The following is a 17,430-nucleotide window of genomic DNA, read 5'->3' as shown; positions in this document are numbered from 1 at the left end:
TCCCTCACCTCCCATTCATTCTTCGTTGCCAGCGCCTTTTAAAGCACATCCCAGATATCATATCCTTCTGTAAATGGTATGATGTCTCAGTGTGTCTCTAACAGAGCATTATTTTTTAACAATCTCGACATCATCATTACACCTAGCGGTTCATATTCAAATTTCCTTTATTGCCTCAAAGTAGCTTCCTGTGGTAGGTGTGCTTAAAGAAGGATCAAGGTACATGTTGTACGGGTCCTCTTTAACCCGTAATAATTACACCTGTAGTTTTGCTGGCATTTGTTAAAGACACCGACTGCTTGTTTTTTAGAGTGTTTGGCACTGCACATTAGCTGACTGCTTTCTCTTGACGTTTTTTACCTTGTTGCTCTCCCCCAGGGACTCGTCACTTCGCTTGTCGGTTTTGTTTTGTGGACCCCTTTTGTGGAGTGATGAAAACTATAGACCGCCTTTTCAGAATGATCTTTGTAAGTGCATAGAATTCAATACGTGGGACTACACAAAGAAGATATTATATCAAGATACACTTATCAAAATATATAAAAAAACAAATTCTTGGAGTAATATATGGGCTCCTTTGTTAATGGCAAGATTTAGTGGAGTCTCATAGTTGTAATTTCTAAGCAGGGTTGAACATAAATAATTAAAATATTTGTAACAACTCTAATGTGATAGAAATATAGGTGAATTTGATTGTGTCAAACTCACAGGAAGGGCTACATACACTACTATAGTTCATTGCCTCCATTTACAGTTTAAGGAAATGCTACCCTGCATGTAGAGGATACTGAAAATAAAGATGTATTTTTCTCCACACAAGTTCACAGACCCTTGGATTCTGCCCGTGGGCCCCAGGAGTGCCAGCTGAAGAAGACAGGCTGTACCCTTCCCACGGCGTCACACAAAAGCACTAATGTTTGGGTTACTCCTTTTAGTCGTGTTAAGATTATGCTGCTGTAAGTCTGATCCACTGATTAGAAATATTCTCATCAGCCTTTCTCTTAATGGTTTTAGGATTCATTGATGGTATCTGTCTAGCTCTAGTCTGTTAGATTACAAAATAGTAATTTTCTAATTCTGTCATTCTCCCCACCTTTCTAACCTGCAATAGTTCCATGAATAAAAATATGGTTACCCTGAAATCCAGTTCATCTGATGAAAGATTGACTAATATTTGATTCTTTGATTAATTTTCAGATGACTGAACTGGTTTCTAGCCAATCCCCAATGGTGACCGAGGAGCTTGGTTTGTTCACTTTTGGGTTTTGATTTGAAGAACATTATGCGTTATAGGAAATTTATCTATTTGCTCTATTTCAATCAGTTACAGTCATTATCCACTTTGATGTTCCATTCGTTCAACGTCCCCAGTGGGAGCCCCCCTAAACTGGCTTCTATGTCCTTTCGAAATGACCACATTAATCTTTGGCAGCTCTCTTGCGTTTTGGCACAGCAAGATGTCCCAGGCTCAGTTTGTACCAACCTATGACTTCCAGACTTGGGGTAAGGAAGTTTTCCAAGAATCTTTTGTTCCTTTGAGTGGGAAATGATATTTAAAAACAAGAGCCTGGGCATTAAGAATATTTATTACTTTTAGGTTGCCATTGTTACTAGGCCTTTTCCGTGGACACAGCTATAAAAGGCTTATTTTTTAAAAGAGGAAAACAGATTATAAGTTCATGTAATTTCTGTCTGAGATATCAGTGTGCAGAATATTTCCTCTTTGACTTTATACCTGGATCGGTCACCTTTTATACCGATGATCTTAGCTGCTAATGACAGGAATGTAACGGGTTGTTTGCTATAGCCCACAATATGGGCAGAATAGTTGCAAAATAAACAACATCAATATTAGAACCAGCAATAAGTCCACTGCATCTAGTCTAAGACTTATTTTCAGGTTATTTTTTCTTTGGAATATTTCTTATTAGGCATGTGGAATCAAAATACTCCATTTTAAAGTCAATCAAAATAATTATTTTCTCCATGTGGTTACATAGCTAGCTTTTTTTTTTTTGGTTTGCATATAATTTGTAGAGATTGTTTTATATTTCTTCTATGATTTAAGAAATACATATAATAACTCTTTGTAGTTCTGAAGCTAAAACATAAAACACAATACATTCAAAAACTCTGACTTCTATCCTGGCCACCTTGACTCCGTTTTCTTGCTCCCTTTGTGGGCAATCATTTGTATTTGTTTTAGTTAATTGTTTCAGTTTTTTTTGTGTGTGAAAAATTACATCTGTCTATCTATCTATCTGTATAATCTCTATATCGGTATATGTTGTTTATGTCATATATATTCATATAATATGGGCATATTTATATTCCTTCTTTCTTACACCAAAAGGCCTATAAACGTTTCTGCACCTTGACTTTTCCATTTAACAAAACATGTTTGTGATTACTCCAGACCCTATGGAAAGATTGTGCTAATTCCTTTTAAAGTACATGAACTCCACTGTGTGGATGCACCATAGTTTTTGACCAACTCCCTATGGATTATCCATATTCTGATTTTTCAGGGTTTTATTACTAGTCACTATAATGGGCAGAAGTAACAGAAATTGCACATTCAATGTCCAGAATTTATAACTGCCTAGACCTGAATCTCTGGTACTAGAAAAATTTCAGGCAACTTAGGATGGTGGAAAAGGGTTTACAAATAAGACAGGTTAGGGGGGAAGTTCAGTTCTCCTGGGCCCCTGGTTTCACTTCTGCCAGTTTCCACTTCCTCATCTTTAAAATGCAGTAATGAAGCCAACCCTCACTGTTGTTAGGATTAATACAGACCAAATGAGATGTAATCTGCAAAGCAATGTGCATATGAAGTCACAGTTAATATCAATTTTACTGATTTCCTCAGCAATGAGACAGGGAATCCCTGATGAGTCTTTGTGCTTTATTTTAATTTTTAATTGAATTTAATTTAGTTTTTAAAATCTTTTCTAAAGATTTTATTTATTTATTTTTAGAGAGGGAAGGGAGGGAGAGAGAGAGAGAGAGAAACATCAATGTGCGGTTGCTGGGGGCTGTGGCCTGCAACCCAGACATGTGCCCTGACTGGGAATCGAACCTGCTGTTGCGCGTGGGTCACCGGCCAGCAGTGACCACGGAACACTGTGGATGGCTCGACGATAAACACGCGAGAAAAAACACCACATGCACAGAGACAGACTAGTTTCTGTGGGGAAGTAGGGACAGAATGGCCACCCCCCCTAGTGGGGAGCGCGCTGATTTACCGTCCATACCTGCTTTTATTAGGCTCATTCTGCATAATAATTCAGGTAAAGTACAGTACTCATTAGGGGAAGTAAGGAACAATAGAAAACAAAGAACTCTGCCGGTCTATTGAGTTGGGGTCAAAGAGCTGTAAGACTGAGGAACAAAATAACTTCCTCCTAAGACCCTTCTCATTCAACTGAGAGCATTCTAAACAAAGAAGGTTTCACAGTAATTTACATATTCTTTCTTAGGCCTGATCACCCAGGGAATCCGCACTTCTCAGTACCGAGCTGCACCACCCTGTCATTGTTTCAGGCTTAGGTGGAGCAAGGGAACTAGGTAACCAAGAGATAAGGAGATTTTCTCCCAGACGCTGAGAACTCAGGCTATGTCACAGCCGAGGAGCGAGGGGCATCACCCCCTTTTGCTGCAGTCCCCCAAGTCCTTCTTTTGGGGGGCCTCCCAAAGTGATCGTGCCTGGCTTAGGTCGTTCCCCCCGTGGGGAATCTTACCCGTCTTTGGCTAACCGACCAAGCTTTTGGGGGTTCAGTCATGAATAAAGCAGCAGAAGCAGCATTCCTGCCAGGGAGATAAGCTTTTATCTCCTTGCCGGTTTACGGTTCCAAGGGCGTTCCCTTAGCCTTAGCCTAGGCGGGGGTTTCAGCCTCTGATACCAGTCAGGGCGGTTCCCAACAACCTGCGACACTTTGGTTCGCAGCCTGTGCACTGAGCTACGCCAGCCAGGGCTAATTTAGTTTTTTGATGGGTGGGCTCATTTATCCCTTTCCCTAACCCTAACGGCACAGCTACAAGGAAAACGGAAGCTAATGGGAGAAGTATTTGTTTTCCCAAAGTATTGCTTGTCAGCACAGGTGATGTTTTAACCTGGGTGTTGTTAAAATTTTGGTAGAAATAGGTGCAAGTGTGGCAGCAAGACTGGAGTCCCCCTGGAGTCCCCTTGGATAGTGATCAGAGGGTTCACACCAAAGCCTCCAAGTGACCCCACCCCAGGTTCACGCCCTGCTCAGTGTTTGAGCCAACCTCCCACTGGCCCCAGGGCGTCCTCATAATGCCCCTTGGCCTACTCTCCTGCCAAATGGCCCTGTTCTAGCAGGGCGATCGGGGACCTTCCATGTGAAGGAAGTCATTAGCATCTCAGAGGCTTGGGCTTGCTCATCCCTGTCCAGAAATGATTCCTTCGGGCCCTTCCTCCTTGACCCCTAGCCCGAGGAGCTACTGGAAGAGGGAGGAAAGAACTGAGGAGGAACTGATCTTGGGGATAAATCCTTCCTTAAGGGGATAAATTTTGAGCACAGTTTTTTTTTTAAATATATTTTATTGATTGTGCTATTGAGTACAGTTCTTAAGAGCAGAGGAATGGGATCTCAGGGAGTAGAAAGCGATCTTCCCATTCATCCAGCTTCTGCGCTCTACTGGGCAGAAAAGGAGCTTTGGCGTCAGACCCTGAGTGCCTGGTGTAGCCTTGGGCTGCAGTCTGTCCCCTCTCAGAACCTCAGTTTCCCCGGCTGTAGCATACAGTTATAAAAATGGTATTATTCCTCATCCAAATCACGATTATGAAGACTCATGAGATTCCTAATGTCTTGTGCTTGGCAAAGAAGAATAGCAGCTCAGGGAATGTGGATTTCCTTTTTGCCCTCTCCCTTTTTCATGGACTTGCCCCGCCATATCTTAAAAATAAAACTAGGTTGTCATAACACTAGTAACAGTAAGAACTGAAATTCCTTGGGTGGTACAGCATATATTCGTTTAAATTCTAACAGTAGCTCTACATTGTTGGGGATGCTGTCGTTATTTTATACATAGAAGAGCAGAGGCTCTGAGAGAGAGAGAGAGGAAGTCTCTCAAGCTTGTCCATGGTCAGGTTCAGAGCCTCAGCTAGCCCATAGTCACCGTCTGTATGATTTAGGGAATGGTGCTCTGTCGCTTGGATTCAACCCTGTGGGCACTCAGCTGGGGGGCTGCCTGAGGCTGGTTTCAGTTTTCAGTCACCCTCCTGCTTTGTCACGTTATGCAGCACCCAACCCACACAGCTGTACCCAGAGACCCCGGGTGCCTGCGTAGAAATTCAAACCCAGGTCTGCCTCCCATTCAGACCATATCCTCTCCACTGCTGCCTGGGAGGTCATCTCCTCCCAGTACCTTCAGAATCCTGCTCCACCAATGGTCTCCCCTCTGCCTTATCTCAAGCCCCTTCCCTCTCCTTCTCTTCTGGCTTCTCCTTCCTAGCTGATATACTCAATCAAATCTGTACTCTTGGGTACCCCCAGGACTGGAACAAATCATTATGCATAATTTCACTACTGTGATCCCCATCCTGTGCCTAGCTCCAACCTGGCCCTGAATTGGCCTTTCTAAGCAAATGCTTGTTCGGAAGACTTGTACTTTCCACTAGACTTCCTTGTGTCAGAGCCCAGCCTTTACGGTCTTCTCTGATGCACACACAGCAAGTTGTTTTGCACACAGTAATCATTCTCTGGCATCGAAGAACCAACAAAATTTTTCCCAAGAGCAATCCTCTTAAGCAGGCACTAGAGGGCAGCAGGACATCACACATGGTCTTCTTTTAAGACTCCCATTGAGGGCCAAAGCCCACCTTGTCTCCAGAGGCAGGAGGAAATGCTAAGCTTTACTGCTGACTGAAGAGCCAGAGGGATAAAAAAAAAAGTGGGAAAGGGGAGGGACGCTGAGCACATCTTCGTCTATGGGAAGGCCCACTTTTGGGTCCACTGAGTTGAGTTGCTCTGGGATTCTTCACTGTGTCTCTTACTTTCTTTAGGACAAATAACACAGAAGAACCACATGGGTATTTTTGTACCTACAAAAGGTATATTTTATATAATGATATATATCGAACAAGCAAACAAAAGATATCAGCCACCTCTGAGCTACTGATCCGTGTCCAGGAGTCCCTGGCCCACAAAAAGTATGACCATCCTCAGAGATGTAACTGCTTCCTCAGAGACTGGACCACTTTCACTTGAAACAGGCGTTTTCTTCTCAAGTGCCCTCCATGTCCCAGTGAGCCTCGGATCCTTCATCTGTAAAAGGGGCCTACGACCTCCACTGTGCAGGATGATAGGAAGGACCGTAAGTGACCCAGGTGTAAATCAGCCAGGGCTGCACCCCACATTTGATGCTCAGAGCAGTTCGATGAGGGATGAGTGTCCCCACCTATAAATGAGGAAAGTAAGGTGGGAGCAGTGAAGTGACTTGCCCAGGCCCTCAAATCAGACCATCTAATTCAAGAGCTTTAGATATAAGTATCCAGTTTTGCCCTTGTCTGCTGTGTTCCACTCTGTAGGAAGTAGGCGTTCAAGGAAAAATTCCTGGCGGTGTGGTTAAAGCACCAGCAGGTTACGAGGGAATATTTACCGTTTCAGATGGGCACGAAAATTGAAGAATACTGGGGCAGTGACCAAGGGCTGGACTAAATGACCTCCGATGATGCTCTTGAAAACCTAGAATTTGGAACTAAATCGCTACTTGGGTTCTGTTTCTTATTGATCCTCCAAATATTCCAAGATTTAAGAACTAACATTATGGATATTTTACAGAGGAGGAAATGGAGGCTCAGGGAGGTTAAGCAGCTTGTCCAAGGTCACCCAGCTAGAAATTAAAGAGCCAGAATTCAAATCCAAGCAAGTCACTATGCTATAGTTGCCCCTCTGTGGTTTATAGTTGCCCCTCTGTAATTAGGTTTATCACTTGTGTATTTATGGAAGAAGCTGTGAATTAAGTTAGATTAGGAGATCAGTTGTCTTAGAAATTGGGCAGTTTTATAGACCTGTCTTCTTTTCAGTCTCCACTATGGTTTCCCCTTTCATTCCTCAAATATGCACACCATACACAGGCTCAGACATACACACCTTATCAGAAGCCTCTCAAGCCTGCCCCATAGTTTCTGGGATGGAGAGTTCATCCATCCCACCTAGTTGGTTGGTTGATTTTAGCATCCCCACCCAGTAGGGGGCAGGCTTGAGTACCTCAGAGAAGACATGCAAATAGCATAAAGTGCATAACTCTGGGTCTAGGCCTGATGCTTAGGATGAGAAATAAAGTTCCTCAGTGGGAAGCCATCTAGATATAAACAGAGCTGTCCCATAATGGAACTCAAGATGTAATGAGTTCTGCATCATTAGACGTGTCCAAAGGAAGTTGGAGGATGATTTGGTGGGGAATGACTCATTAGATGGAATTTTTGACTGGGTGACCTTTGAGGTGCTTGAGTACTCATGAGATCCTTTAGCCCACGGAAGAGGTGGGGAGCCTGGACGTGTTGTGAGGGGAGGGGGCAGGGCACGAACAGGCAAGGTCTAAGTATTTGCAAAAGAGAAGACTTCTTGTGCAGGAGTGAGAATTAGTGCTGCACAATAGAAGGAGCAGTAGAACCTGGTATAAAACACTAGACTAGTTATTAGCTGTGTGGCCTTGAACCAATTACCTTCTCTCTCTGAGCTGCCACTTGTACATCAATGAAGTAAAGTTAGACCATCTGCCTTTGGTCTGTCATGATATATTGACATAATAGGTTTGAAGTCTGGTAAGTGTTACGTGAGTGCAAGGCATTAAAGGAAAAGGGGTCAGATTATACATCCATCTATTCAATTATTCAGATACTGACCTGCACACTGTCTGCTCTACATCAGAGAGTGATCTCTTGTGCCGGGGATGGAAATGCTCATTAAACCAGCATGGTCCATGCCCTGGCTGGTGTGGCTCAGTGGATTAAGCATTGGCCTATGAACCAGAAGGTTGATGGTTTGATTCCTGGTCAGGGCACATACCTGGGTTGCAGGCCAGGTCCCTAGTTGGGGGCATGCAGGAGACAACCACACATTGATGTTTCCCTCCCTCTTTTTCTCCCTCCCTCTCCTCTCTCTAAAAATAAATAAATAAAATCTTTTTAAGAAATCCAGCAGAGTCCTCACTCTTATGGAGCTCACAGTTTAGTTGGGGAGACAGATACTAATTTAACTAGAACATTAATTAAAGTTAAAAATATGGTAAGCCCTATAATGATATGATGGTGTAAATGGTTCAGTTAATAATACAAGTTGAGAATAATCAAAATGCAGTTTCCGAATATGCAGTGTTCAAAAGTTCAGGCATACCTCAGGTATATTGCAGGTTCATTTCCAGACCACTGCAGTAAAGTGAATATTTCAATAAAGTGCCACACAGCTTTTTGTGTTTTCCCAGTGAATATAAGTTATTTTATACTATACCGATTAAGTGTGCAATAGCATTATGTCCAAATAAATAATTTTTATGCCTTCATTTAAAAATAATTACTAAAAACATGAAGACCATCATCTGAGCTTGCAGTGAGTTGGCATCGCTTTGCTGGCGGAGGGTCTCACCTTCAGTGTGGGAGAAGCACAGTATCGGAGAAGTGCAGTAAAGTGAAATCCAATAAAGTGAGGTTTGCTGTGTGTGTGTGTGAGTCTCCACACTGCTCGTGATGTATTCAGTGGGATAGTATTCCCCTGCTGCTAGATGAAAATGTTAGCAGGGGACATCTAATCCACTATCACTTTCATGGAATGGACAGTGGTAGGGGCATTTTTAAGTTGCCAACACAGTTTCAAATCAGGAATTAGGATGCCCAGTCAAAGATTTTAATCAAAGTGCTACACCTGATTCTACACCTGACAAGTGGAATCTCCTTTCCCTCCCCAGCGGGGGCCTTAAGAGGTGGAACAAGATTGGCCTTTGTTCTGTATGTCTACCTTGCACTCCTCTGTCCTCTCCCTCCAAGGTCAAAGCAGGAGAGAGAAGTGGCAAGGATTAGCAAGGTCACCTTTGCCCTGGGACCCTTCTACCTGACTCTGTGTTTTCTGGTCCTGACAGATTTTTTAAATTAGCCCTTATTCTGGGGGGCTTTTTAGTGATCCCCATTGCCGGGGGCTTCTCCCAATACCTGTGATTTCTTTTTGGCTGGCTACTGCTGATCTCCCTCTAACTTCTGTTTCTCTGGCTGCCCACCCCTTGGCAATCCTCACTGTGGGGAACCCTCAACCCTTTAGAATTCTTGGGGAGAACTCAAAACGGATCCAGGACAACTCTTTCTTCTATGGGTTCTGCATCTCTTCCAGGGAAAATACTAACACATTTCTCACCTTGGCAACCTCTGGATTTGGGGCTAATTCCTGTGCAGCCCCTCCCGTTCTGTGGCCACAGCCCACGAGAGCTTTTGCAGGTGGCGTGAGACCCTAGCCCACTATCTTCCCAGTTGCCAAGAACACATAGCAAGTTCTCCAAGAGGCGCTCTTGAGGCCCCTTCTCAAAAAGTTGGGATTAGAAGGTAGCAGGTTCTACATGTCCCACCTGGGGTGCTGGGAACTCTAACCATCAGGTAATAATAGCTCTCTGCAAAGTAAATCTTCCCTGAATCCGCCCTGTCTGCTCTCTGACCTTGTTTTATTTCCTTGTTCTGGCTGGGCTTTCTGGAGTAATGAAACAAGTCAGGATTCATCTCCTTTGTAAATTCTGCATATAGGGGCTTGGCTTTGGTGCTTCGCCTCTATTCCCTCTCGGTGTCTCAATAGAAATGTTAATGTTAACATCCTGTTGCAACAGCGGTAATAGTAATTATAACAACCAGAGCAACAACAATGATAATAGCTAAACCGATTGAGTGCTTCACCTGTGCCAGGCACCTTATTTAATCTTCACCATCACGCTTTCAGGTTGGTACTATTATTTGTAGTTGGCACTCTCACGGTGCTGAACTTTGACCGTTGGGCTGAGAAGTTCGGGCTGCACAGCACGCAGGTGCAGGCCCTGTCGGTGGCATTTCGGCTGGCTCCTTTCCCTTTGTTGAGGACATGTGTGCAGGTCCTTGAGTCAGGCCTCCGAGCCATCGCTTCCCTCCAACAGGAGTCCGTGACTCCGCCTCAGAAATGATCCCATTTCAGCAATGCCTGGGAGGCCATTGCTGGATCAGAGGCCATTCTCCGTGATAGAAAAGTCTCAGCCTCTTTCTCCCACCCTGAATGTTTCTAATTTGAGCCCCTCTGGTCCCTGTGGAGCCTTTAAATGCTTCAAGCCAAGCAAGCCTGTCTGACTCGGGAGGCAGTGCCCCGAGCTGCTGCTGGATATTGAACAAACATTCGCACGACTTTGGCTCTCCCAGAAGCCCTCAGTCTGAGGCCTTTGTTTTGTTTTCTGGATGAGGGCAAGTGGTGCCATCACCTCCTGCCGAAACGCCCTGGCTGCCCTCCCAACAAGGAGTTGTCACTTCAACTGAGGCTTTTGGGGTGGCAACAAAATAATACCCAGCAGGAATTTGGGAGGAGAAAAAAGAGAGTTCAGTTGGCAGGTTCTCAAATGAATGGGCTGTAGTGTCATTGGAACTGAATTGGGCTTGAAACCAGACATGATCCTATTTTGGAAGCATTGTTCAGAGGGATGGGAAATGTGAACAGAGGATAAGTCTCTTCAGAAATGCTCTTTATCCTTGCCTGTTAAAGGCAGCCTGTTTTAACTGAACTCTCCCATCCCCTCGATGGCAAGGACCTGTGTGAAAACCTAGAGGGAGTCAAAACAACTGGCAAATTGATCCAGCTCTTCATCTGTTAACTTTCCTATTGAGAAAGCTAATTTTGCTTTGGGAAGAGGTCACTGGATTAGGAGCCATCAATTAATTATCAATGGTGAAATTCACAAATCTTGGCTCTTAGACTCATCCGTGCTTTGATAAGAGCACAATGATCAGGGTGCGTACCTATATTACAGAGTCAACAAATATTTATTGAAAGTATTATCAAATGCCTACTGGTGTGCCAGGTACTGTGGAAAGTGGATATGAAAATCAGCAAGATGCATACTGTGTTTGCCCTTCTGGAAGTTTCAGTCTGGAGACAGAAATAGGTGATAGGTGGTATGAAGCTCTTTAATGTAAAACCCTAATAAAGATTGGTGGCAGGGGGATGGAGTTTAGGCAAGGCCTTGCTGAGGAATTGCACTTGAACTAAGATCTGACGGATGGGTGGGATTTAGCCAGGAGAAGCCAGGAGGTAGGGGTGGAATGGGGGGAAGCCTTCTGTGCAGAGAAGAGAGAGCATTTGCTGAGACTGAGAAAGAAAGGCACAGGGTATATGCCAGGAACTTAAAGGCCAGTGTAGCTGAAAGTAAGAGAATTAGGAGGAACGGGATAAGAGATCTGATTGGAGAGGCAGACAGGTTGTCTACATCCCGTGTTACCTGTATGCCGTCTTAAGGCATTTGGTCTTCATCCCAAGAGCAGTGATTTGCCATGGAAGAGTTCTAAGCTGGGGGAGAATATAGGTTTCACCTTTTAAAAAAACTTTAGCCACAGCGTGAGGTTGGATCAGAAGGAATTAGCTTTAGCAGTTGTAGTGTCTACAGAGGAGTAATGAATGGAATGGCTAATGGTCTTCCCTATTGCAGCTTTCATCCAGATCATAACTTAGGCATGACACAATCTTTGCAAAGAGAACCATTGTTAATAAGTGTGCACAGGACTTAGAGGTAAATTCGTTTCTCCATTTAGGTATTGGGCTCCTTACTTGTTCAGTAATGGAGCTGGACCAGACGATACCCAAGTGCCCTCCCTTTGTAAAACCAGCCCTTAAGCTTGGCTGTAAATTCTGTACTGCTACTTCAGTGCAGTTTGCAGCCCGCACTCTGGGCTTCTAGCCCCACTTGTTGACCTGATAGACTGAAAAAGGTAACAATTTATTAGATGAAAGCAGACCAGCAAAGATCTATAGCTTCTTTTGTTGTTAAGTGAATAGTTATATCTTTAACCCAAAGGCAATGAGTATTTGTTTGATCCAGGGGATCTCTTACTCCCAGAACAACACTGCATTCCTTCTCAGTTAAATTATGTGCATGTAGCAAGTGCTAGGAGAAGCTGCCCATCTATGTTTTAAAATAAGAGATAAAAACAATGGTGAATTGATTATCAGTCTGGGGTCATGTGCTGAAAGAGTCACTCACTCACTTGGAGTGTGAACTTGGAAAGTCATTTTCCTTCTTTGGGACACAATTTCTTCTTGTTTAAAGTGGGAGAATTGTACTGGATTAGTATTTTTTTTCAAAGGTGTGCTTTTCAATAGTTTTTGAAAGATGTTTTATGGAGAAAAGATGTCCCACTTTATTTATTCTCCTTGGAGACGCACAATCTATAAGTGTATGGATGGTCTAATTAATTCCAAAGTTTTCACTTTAATGCATCCATCATTAAAGTAAAAACTTGAATGTGGCTCTCTGTCAGAGATTCCATTTTCCCATCTATAACCTAAGGCGAGAGCAAAGGTTTCCAAACTTTTTCTGCAAAGGATCAGATAGTAAATATTTTAGGCTTGTGGTTCCATGCAGTCTTTGTTGTAATCACTCAATTCTGCCATTGTACCCATACACAATAAAAAGAATGAGGGTGGCTTTGTTCCAGTAAAACTTTATTTGCACTACCAGGCAGTGAGCTGGATTTGACCCATGGGCCATAGTTTACTGACCTGTGGGTCAGAGTGTGTGCTAACTGCTTCCTAATGTCCTTGCAGCTCTAATATGCCCTCCCCCTTGTCTTCTGGATGGGTGTTCACTCCCAAGTTTGAAGTCATTGTTCTCCAAAGCTATCCCTCGGGACTCCAAAGTCATCGTCTTCTTTCAACGTGTCTGTGTATAAGTCTGTCTCCATCTCCCCAGCTGCTGAGAGGCCTTCTTTACAGCTTTGTTTTGTTTATCTTAGTAACTACCCATCTTTAATCCCTCTGAAGGATTGGTTAGCTGGAATACGCCTCGTCTTCCTCCCCCGGAGCCTTTGATCTGATGTTCATAAGCATTTGCTGACAGCCAGACAGAAAAGGTGGAGCCCAGATCCCAGGCCTGAGGGCCCAGAGAATAATGAATGAAGGCTGCATTTATTTGTATTTCTAATTGGCAAGCCCATTTCCAATTCAGCTGCGTGTCACTGCAAGCCCAGAGCAAGAGAAGGAGACCACCCTTCTTTTTCTGCCAGGACCTGGTGCCCAGGGACCCTGGCTCCACCGAGGCAGGAGCTGGCCTTGATGTCACCAGGCTTAGAAGAAGCTGCCATCTGTAGCTCTGCCCCTTGGTGCAGGGCTCCCTCTGTTTTGCCACTCAGACTGTGCATTGCACAACTTTGAAGATACCATTCACATAATCCAGGATGTAAATAGAACCCTCTGGATTGTACAAATCACTTTGCTTCCTCAAGCTTTTTGATATAGCCACTGAGCTCTCTCCTCTTATGACATGTTATGTAGAAGGCTAGTCTAGAAAACAGAGAAAAGTGGAACTGCTCTGTCTGAAGTTGAGATGTGGGTTCAGAGTTCTTGTTCCTGCTTGGTTTTCCTCTTGCCCTTGTCAAGTAGCTGCTGAGATGCTTCCAAGGATCCCTAGAATTCCTCAGAAGAATTTTGGAGCCTTTGACTCGATCATGAATGCCATCTAGCCATTCAGAGTTCTATACTCTCCCCTCTTTCACTAAGTCTCAAAGACATACTTAGCACCATGCTAGGCACTGAAGATGAGGAGGGGAAAGGACTGGGACACATGGCCCCTGGTCTCCAAGACCTGATTATGGGGTTCTAGAGGTCAGCAGAAAATGGGAAGAGACAATGAGCTTAACAAGATAAGGTCTTATAAGTGGAAATACTCGGAAAAGAAGGACTAGGGAAAGGAGAGACTTCCTGAGGAGGGTCACACTGGAATGGGGCATGGGTGGGTGGTACAGATTTGGAGAGGCAGAGGGGAAAAGCAGGCAGAGTAAGCAAAGGCACAGATGTGGGAGGTGCTAAGTGTGTGGATCCAGAGAGACAGAACGTAGAGGGCATGTGTGAATCCGATCTCAGTGTGCATGTGAAGAAGGCAGGAAAGGAGTTTGACCAAGGGAACAGATGGGTACAGAAGGAAAGGGGAAGTGATGTCTTTTCCAGACAGGCCCACCTCCTTCTAACACAGTTATTACCTATAGCTGTTGCAGCTTGTATTATTAATCCCACTTTACAGAATTAATTACTACAGGCTCTTGGAGGTTTTACCAAGGCCGATGGCTATTATCAAGTAGCATTGAGATTTAAACTGAAATCAACTTGACTCTAAAGCTTGTGTTACCCCTATTACATGGGACTTCATGAAAAATACAGGACTGGAGATGATTCATAAAAGAAAGGTAGAAATTCTGTAAATTGACGGTAGACAGGAAGGATTTCTGGGAAAAATATTCGTGCATATTAACATCTTGCAAGATCCTTGGAGAACCCTCTAGTCAGCCTACCATCTTTAAATATGGAGAAAGTGAGGCCCAAAGAGAGCAGAGGGCGTGGGGGCACATTTAATGTAAACAGTAGAACAGGACTCCATTCTGGTCTCTGAACCCTCAGGCCAGTGCTCTTAATAAAGCATCACAAACAAACCCCTCTACCATCTTTTCCTTTGGAGTTGCTACCAGCTGCCAGCACATCGGACTCTTTATGGGTTCAAGAGTCTGACCTTTTGAACAGTACTGAATGTATCTCTCCCTCCCCAGAGACCACGGAGTTGGGCAGCAAGAAGGAGCTCAAGTCCATGCCCTTCATCACCTACCTCTCAGGTCTGCTGACGGCCCAGATGCTGTCGGATGACCAGCTCATCTCAGGTGTGGAGATCCGCTGTGAGGAGAAAGGCCGCTGTCCATCTACCTGCCACCTTTGCCGCCGACCGGGCAAGGAGCAGCTGAGCCCCACACCGGTGCTGCTGGAAATCAACCGCGTGGTCCCCCTGTATACCCTCATCCAAGACAATGGCACCAAGGAGGTGAGCCCCCTGCCACAGTCACTGAGTCAAATCTAAGTACCAACCCACCTACCTCCTGCCCCATGGGCCCTTGTTTGTTGGAACTGTAGTCATTGGCGGCATCATCATCATCATCATCATCATCATCATCGTGATGACTAGCGTTTATCAATGCCTCACCATGTTTTACGTACATAAGTAGCTTGGTAACACAAGCTGCTATGACTGACAAATTCTCAAATCTCAATGGCTTAATACAGTAGAGTTTATTTCTTGTTGTGCAGAGTCCCAGATAGAATTTATTTTATGAGTAGCTTTCCTCGGAGAAGTAGTGCAGGGATCCAGCCTGTTCCATCCTGTGCCACATCAACTTGATGTTTCCACGTTTAAGATGGAAAAAGAAAGAACATGGGGTGTTGCATGGGAGTGGTTTAAATGGGCCGAGGCTGAAAGTGGCAAATAGCACTTCGGCTCCCATCCCATTGGCTAGAAGTCAGCTGCTGGGCACACCTGTCTGCAGAGATAGGGAAACGTGTCCCACCTGTGTATCTAGGCGAAGAAGATGTGAGCTTGGTGAAAAACTGGTGGTATCTGCCTCAGTGCCATACTTAGATTATCTTATTTAATTCAACCTTCAAAGCTATGTTTTTCTTACAGATACCGGGTGGGTTCATATGAAACTGCAGGCACTGGGCCATCTTTTACTTGCAAAAATGGCAGTTCTATAGGGTTCATTTTAATGTCATACCTGTTTTACAAGTGGGGAAACCTTCAAAGATACTTAGTGATCTCCTGAAAGTTGGTTTGCTCCAGAGACAACAGGCTTAATTGTAAAACCATGCCTGCTCTTTTTCCTCTTTCTGCATCTCTCACTTTGAATGGCAGCACTTCAGGGCTTGGCAGACCATACGCGTGATCTGGCTCACTGGTTTGCAAACTCATGTTCATGGCACACTTTTCCAAGTGCAGCCTTCAGGAGCCCCCATTCATAAAACCAGGAATAGTGATGTCACAACTTCAGTGAGGAAGGGGAAGGTGGCTAAAGCATCTCTGCTTGGCTCCCGCTCTTCTCTCTGCAGAAACTCCTTGACAGCTCTGGAACTCCAAAGGAGAGAGTCTGGCAGGCCACTGACCATCACACCCAGTAGGATGCTATGGGAAGAATGTGTCTCTCCCATAGCATCCAGCTGGGCTGAGTAAATGCCAGAGGGTGGTGAGGGAGCAGGTAGGGCTTTCTAGAGGACAACGAGGTGATGAGAACAAGGATGAGGAGGCATATCAGGTAGGCTACCTGAGGCAGAAAAGAACATGGTCCTCTGTACAAAGACTGAAATTCCCCATGGCTAAGGCTAAGATATGGAGGGAAAGCAGAGATGAGGCCAGTGGGGTAAGAAGGAGCCTGGTCACTTAGGATATCGTAAGCTAGACCATGGAGTTTGGACCTGTCTGGAGGGCCTTGAGGTGCTGAAGATAAATGATCAGTAGGAGGCTGATAGGATTAGATGTGTGTGGTGGAAGGAGCCCTCCGGAAGCAATCCAGATGATCATCAATGGGATGGAGTTATGGTGTGGAATGTGCATACAATGGAATCCTGGACAACAACCAAAACAAATGAACTGTAGTGACTATATAAGATGAATGAACATAATATTAAATGAAGAAAACGAGTCCCAAAGATACAGTTTAAACAGCGTGATACCTTTTCTCCTATTTAAAGTTAAAAAAGATACACGTGCACTCCTACTACACTACCTTTTAGAAATAAATACAGGTTCAATAAACCATTTAAAAATGGAATCAAGGAAATGATGACCATCGGATTCAGGATGATGGTGATCTGGAGTCAGGGGACGCAGGCCGATGTCAGGAGGGTGTTCTTGTACATGTAAGTAGTCAAGTCCCTGGCTGGTGTTTTGGGCAGTGGATTTGTGGGAGTTTATTAGAATATTAAAACTAGATGGTTAACTAACTAACGCTAACTTGATGTTACATAAAACATAACCATGTGCAGTGCAACAATGAGCCTGAGTCGTGAACCAAGCGTTACAAGTAATCTAATCCTGGGCATCAGAGGTCCCCTAAGTAATGCCAACAGAAATGCCAAGTATGCATATATAAGGACTGTCCAGAAAAAGTCCAGCCATTGTTAATATAATGAGAATGGTTTGAATGGCATTGCTGTAACGTGGCAGCCAAGGACAGTGGGCTACAACACACATGCATGAACAATGACGACCTCACTGTACCAGTCAGTGGGGGTGGTAGGTGCTGCTGAGTGAGCGTGTGTACTGTGTGGCCATCACATCAAAATGACTGAGTGAGTAGAGCAACGATCTACATCAAATTTTGGGTTAAGCTTGAACATTCCTCCGCAGAAACTATCCAAATGATTCAGAAGGCCGCAGCTATGGGCA

The 17,430-nt window shown here is 44.3% G+C and overlaps 1 protein-coding gene across 2 annotated transcripts in view; it reads left to right on the top strand.

Annotated features, from left to right (window-relative positions):
• ASTN2 (astrotactin 2) overlaps window positions 1-17,430 on the top strand; it is an 821,211-nt gene that overhangs the window by 629,380 nt on the left and 174,401 nt on the right. For both annotated transcript variants that reach the window (XM_045840430.1, XM_045840429.1), the window contains exon 17: window positions 14,771-15,036. In XM_045840430.1, coding sequence (XP_045696386.1) covers window positions 14,771-15,036 — 266 coding nt within the window. The remainder of the gene's footprint in view (window positions 1-14,770; window positions 15,037-17,430) is intronic.

Source organism: Phyllostomus hastatus, unplaced genomic scaffold, assembly GCF_019186645.2.
Source record: "Phyllostomus hastatus isolate PE091 unplaced genomic scaffold, TTU_PhHast_1.1 phas_contig_34, whole genome shotgun sequence".
Taxonomy (NCBI): Eukaryota; Metazoa; Chordata; class Mammalia; order Chiroptera; family Phyllostomidae; genus Phyllostomus; species Phyllostomus hastatus.
Note: the sequence above shows the minus strand (reverse complement) of the source record. Positions and strands in the feature narration are given on the sequence as shown.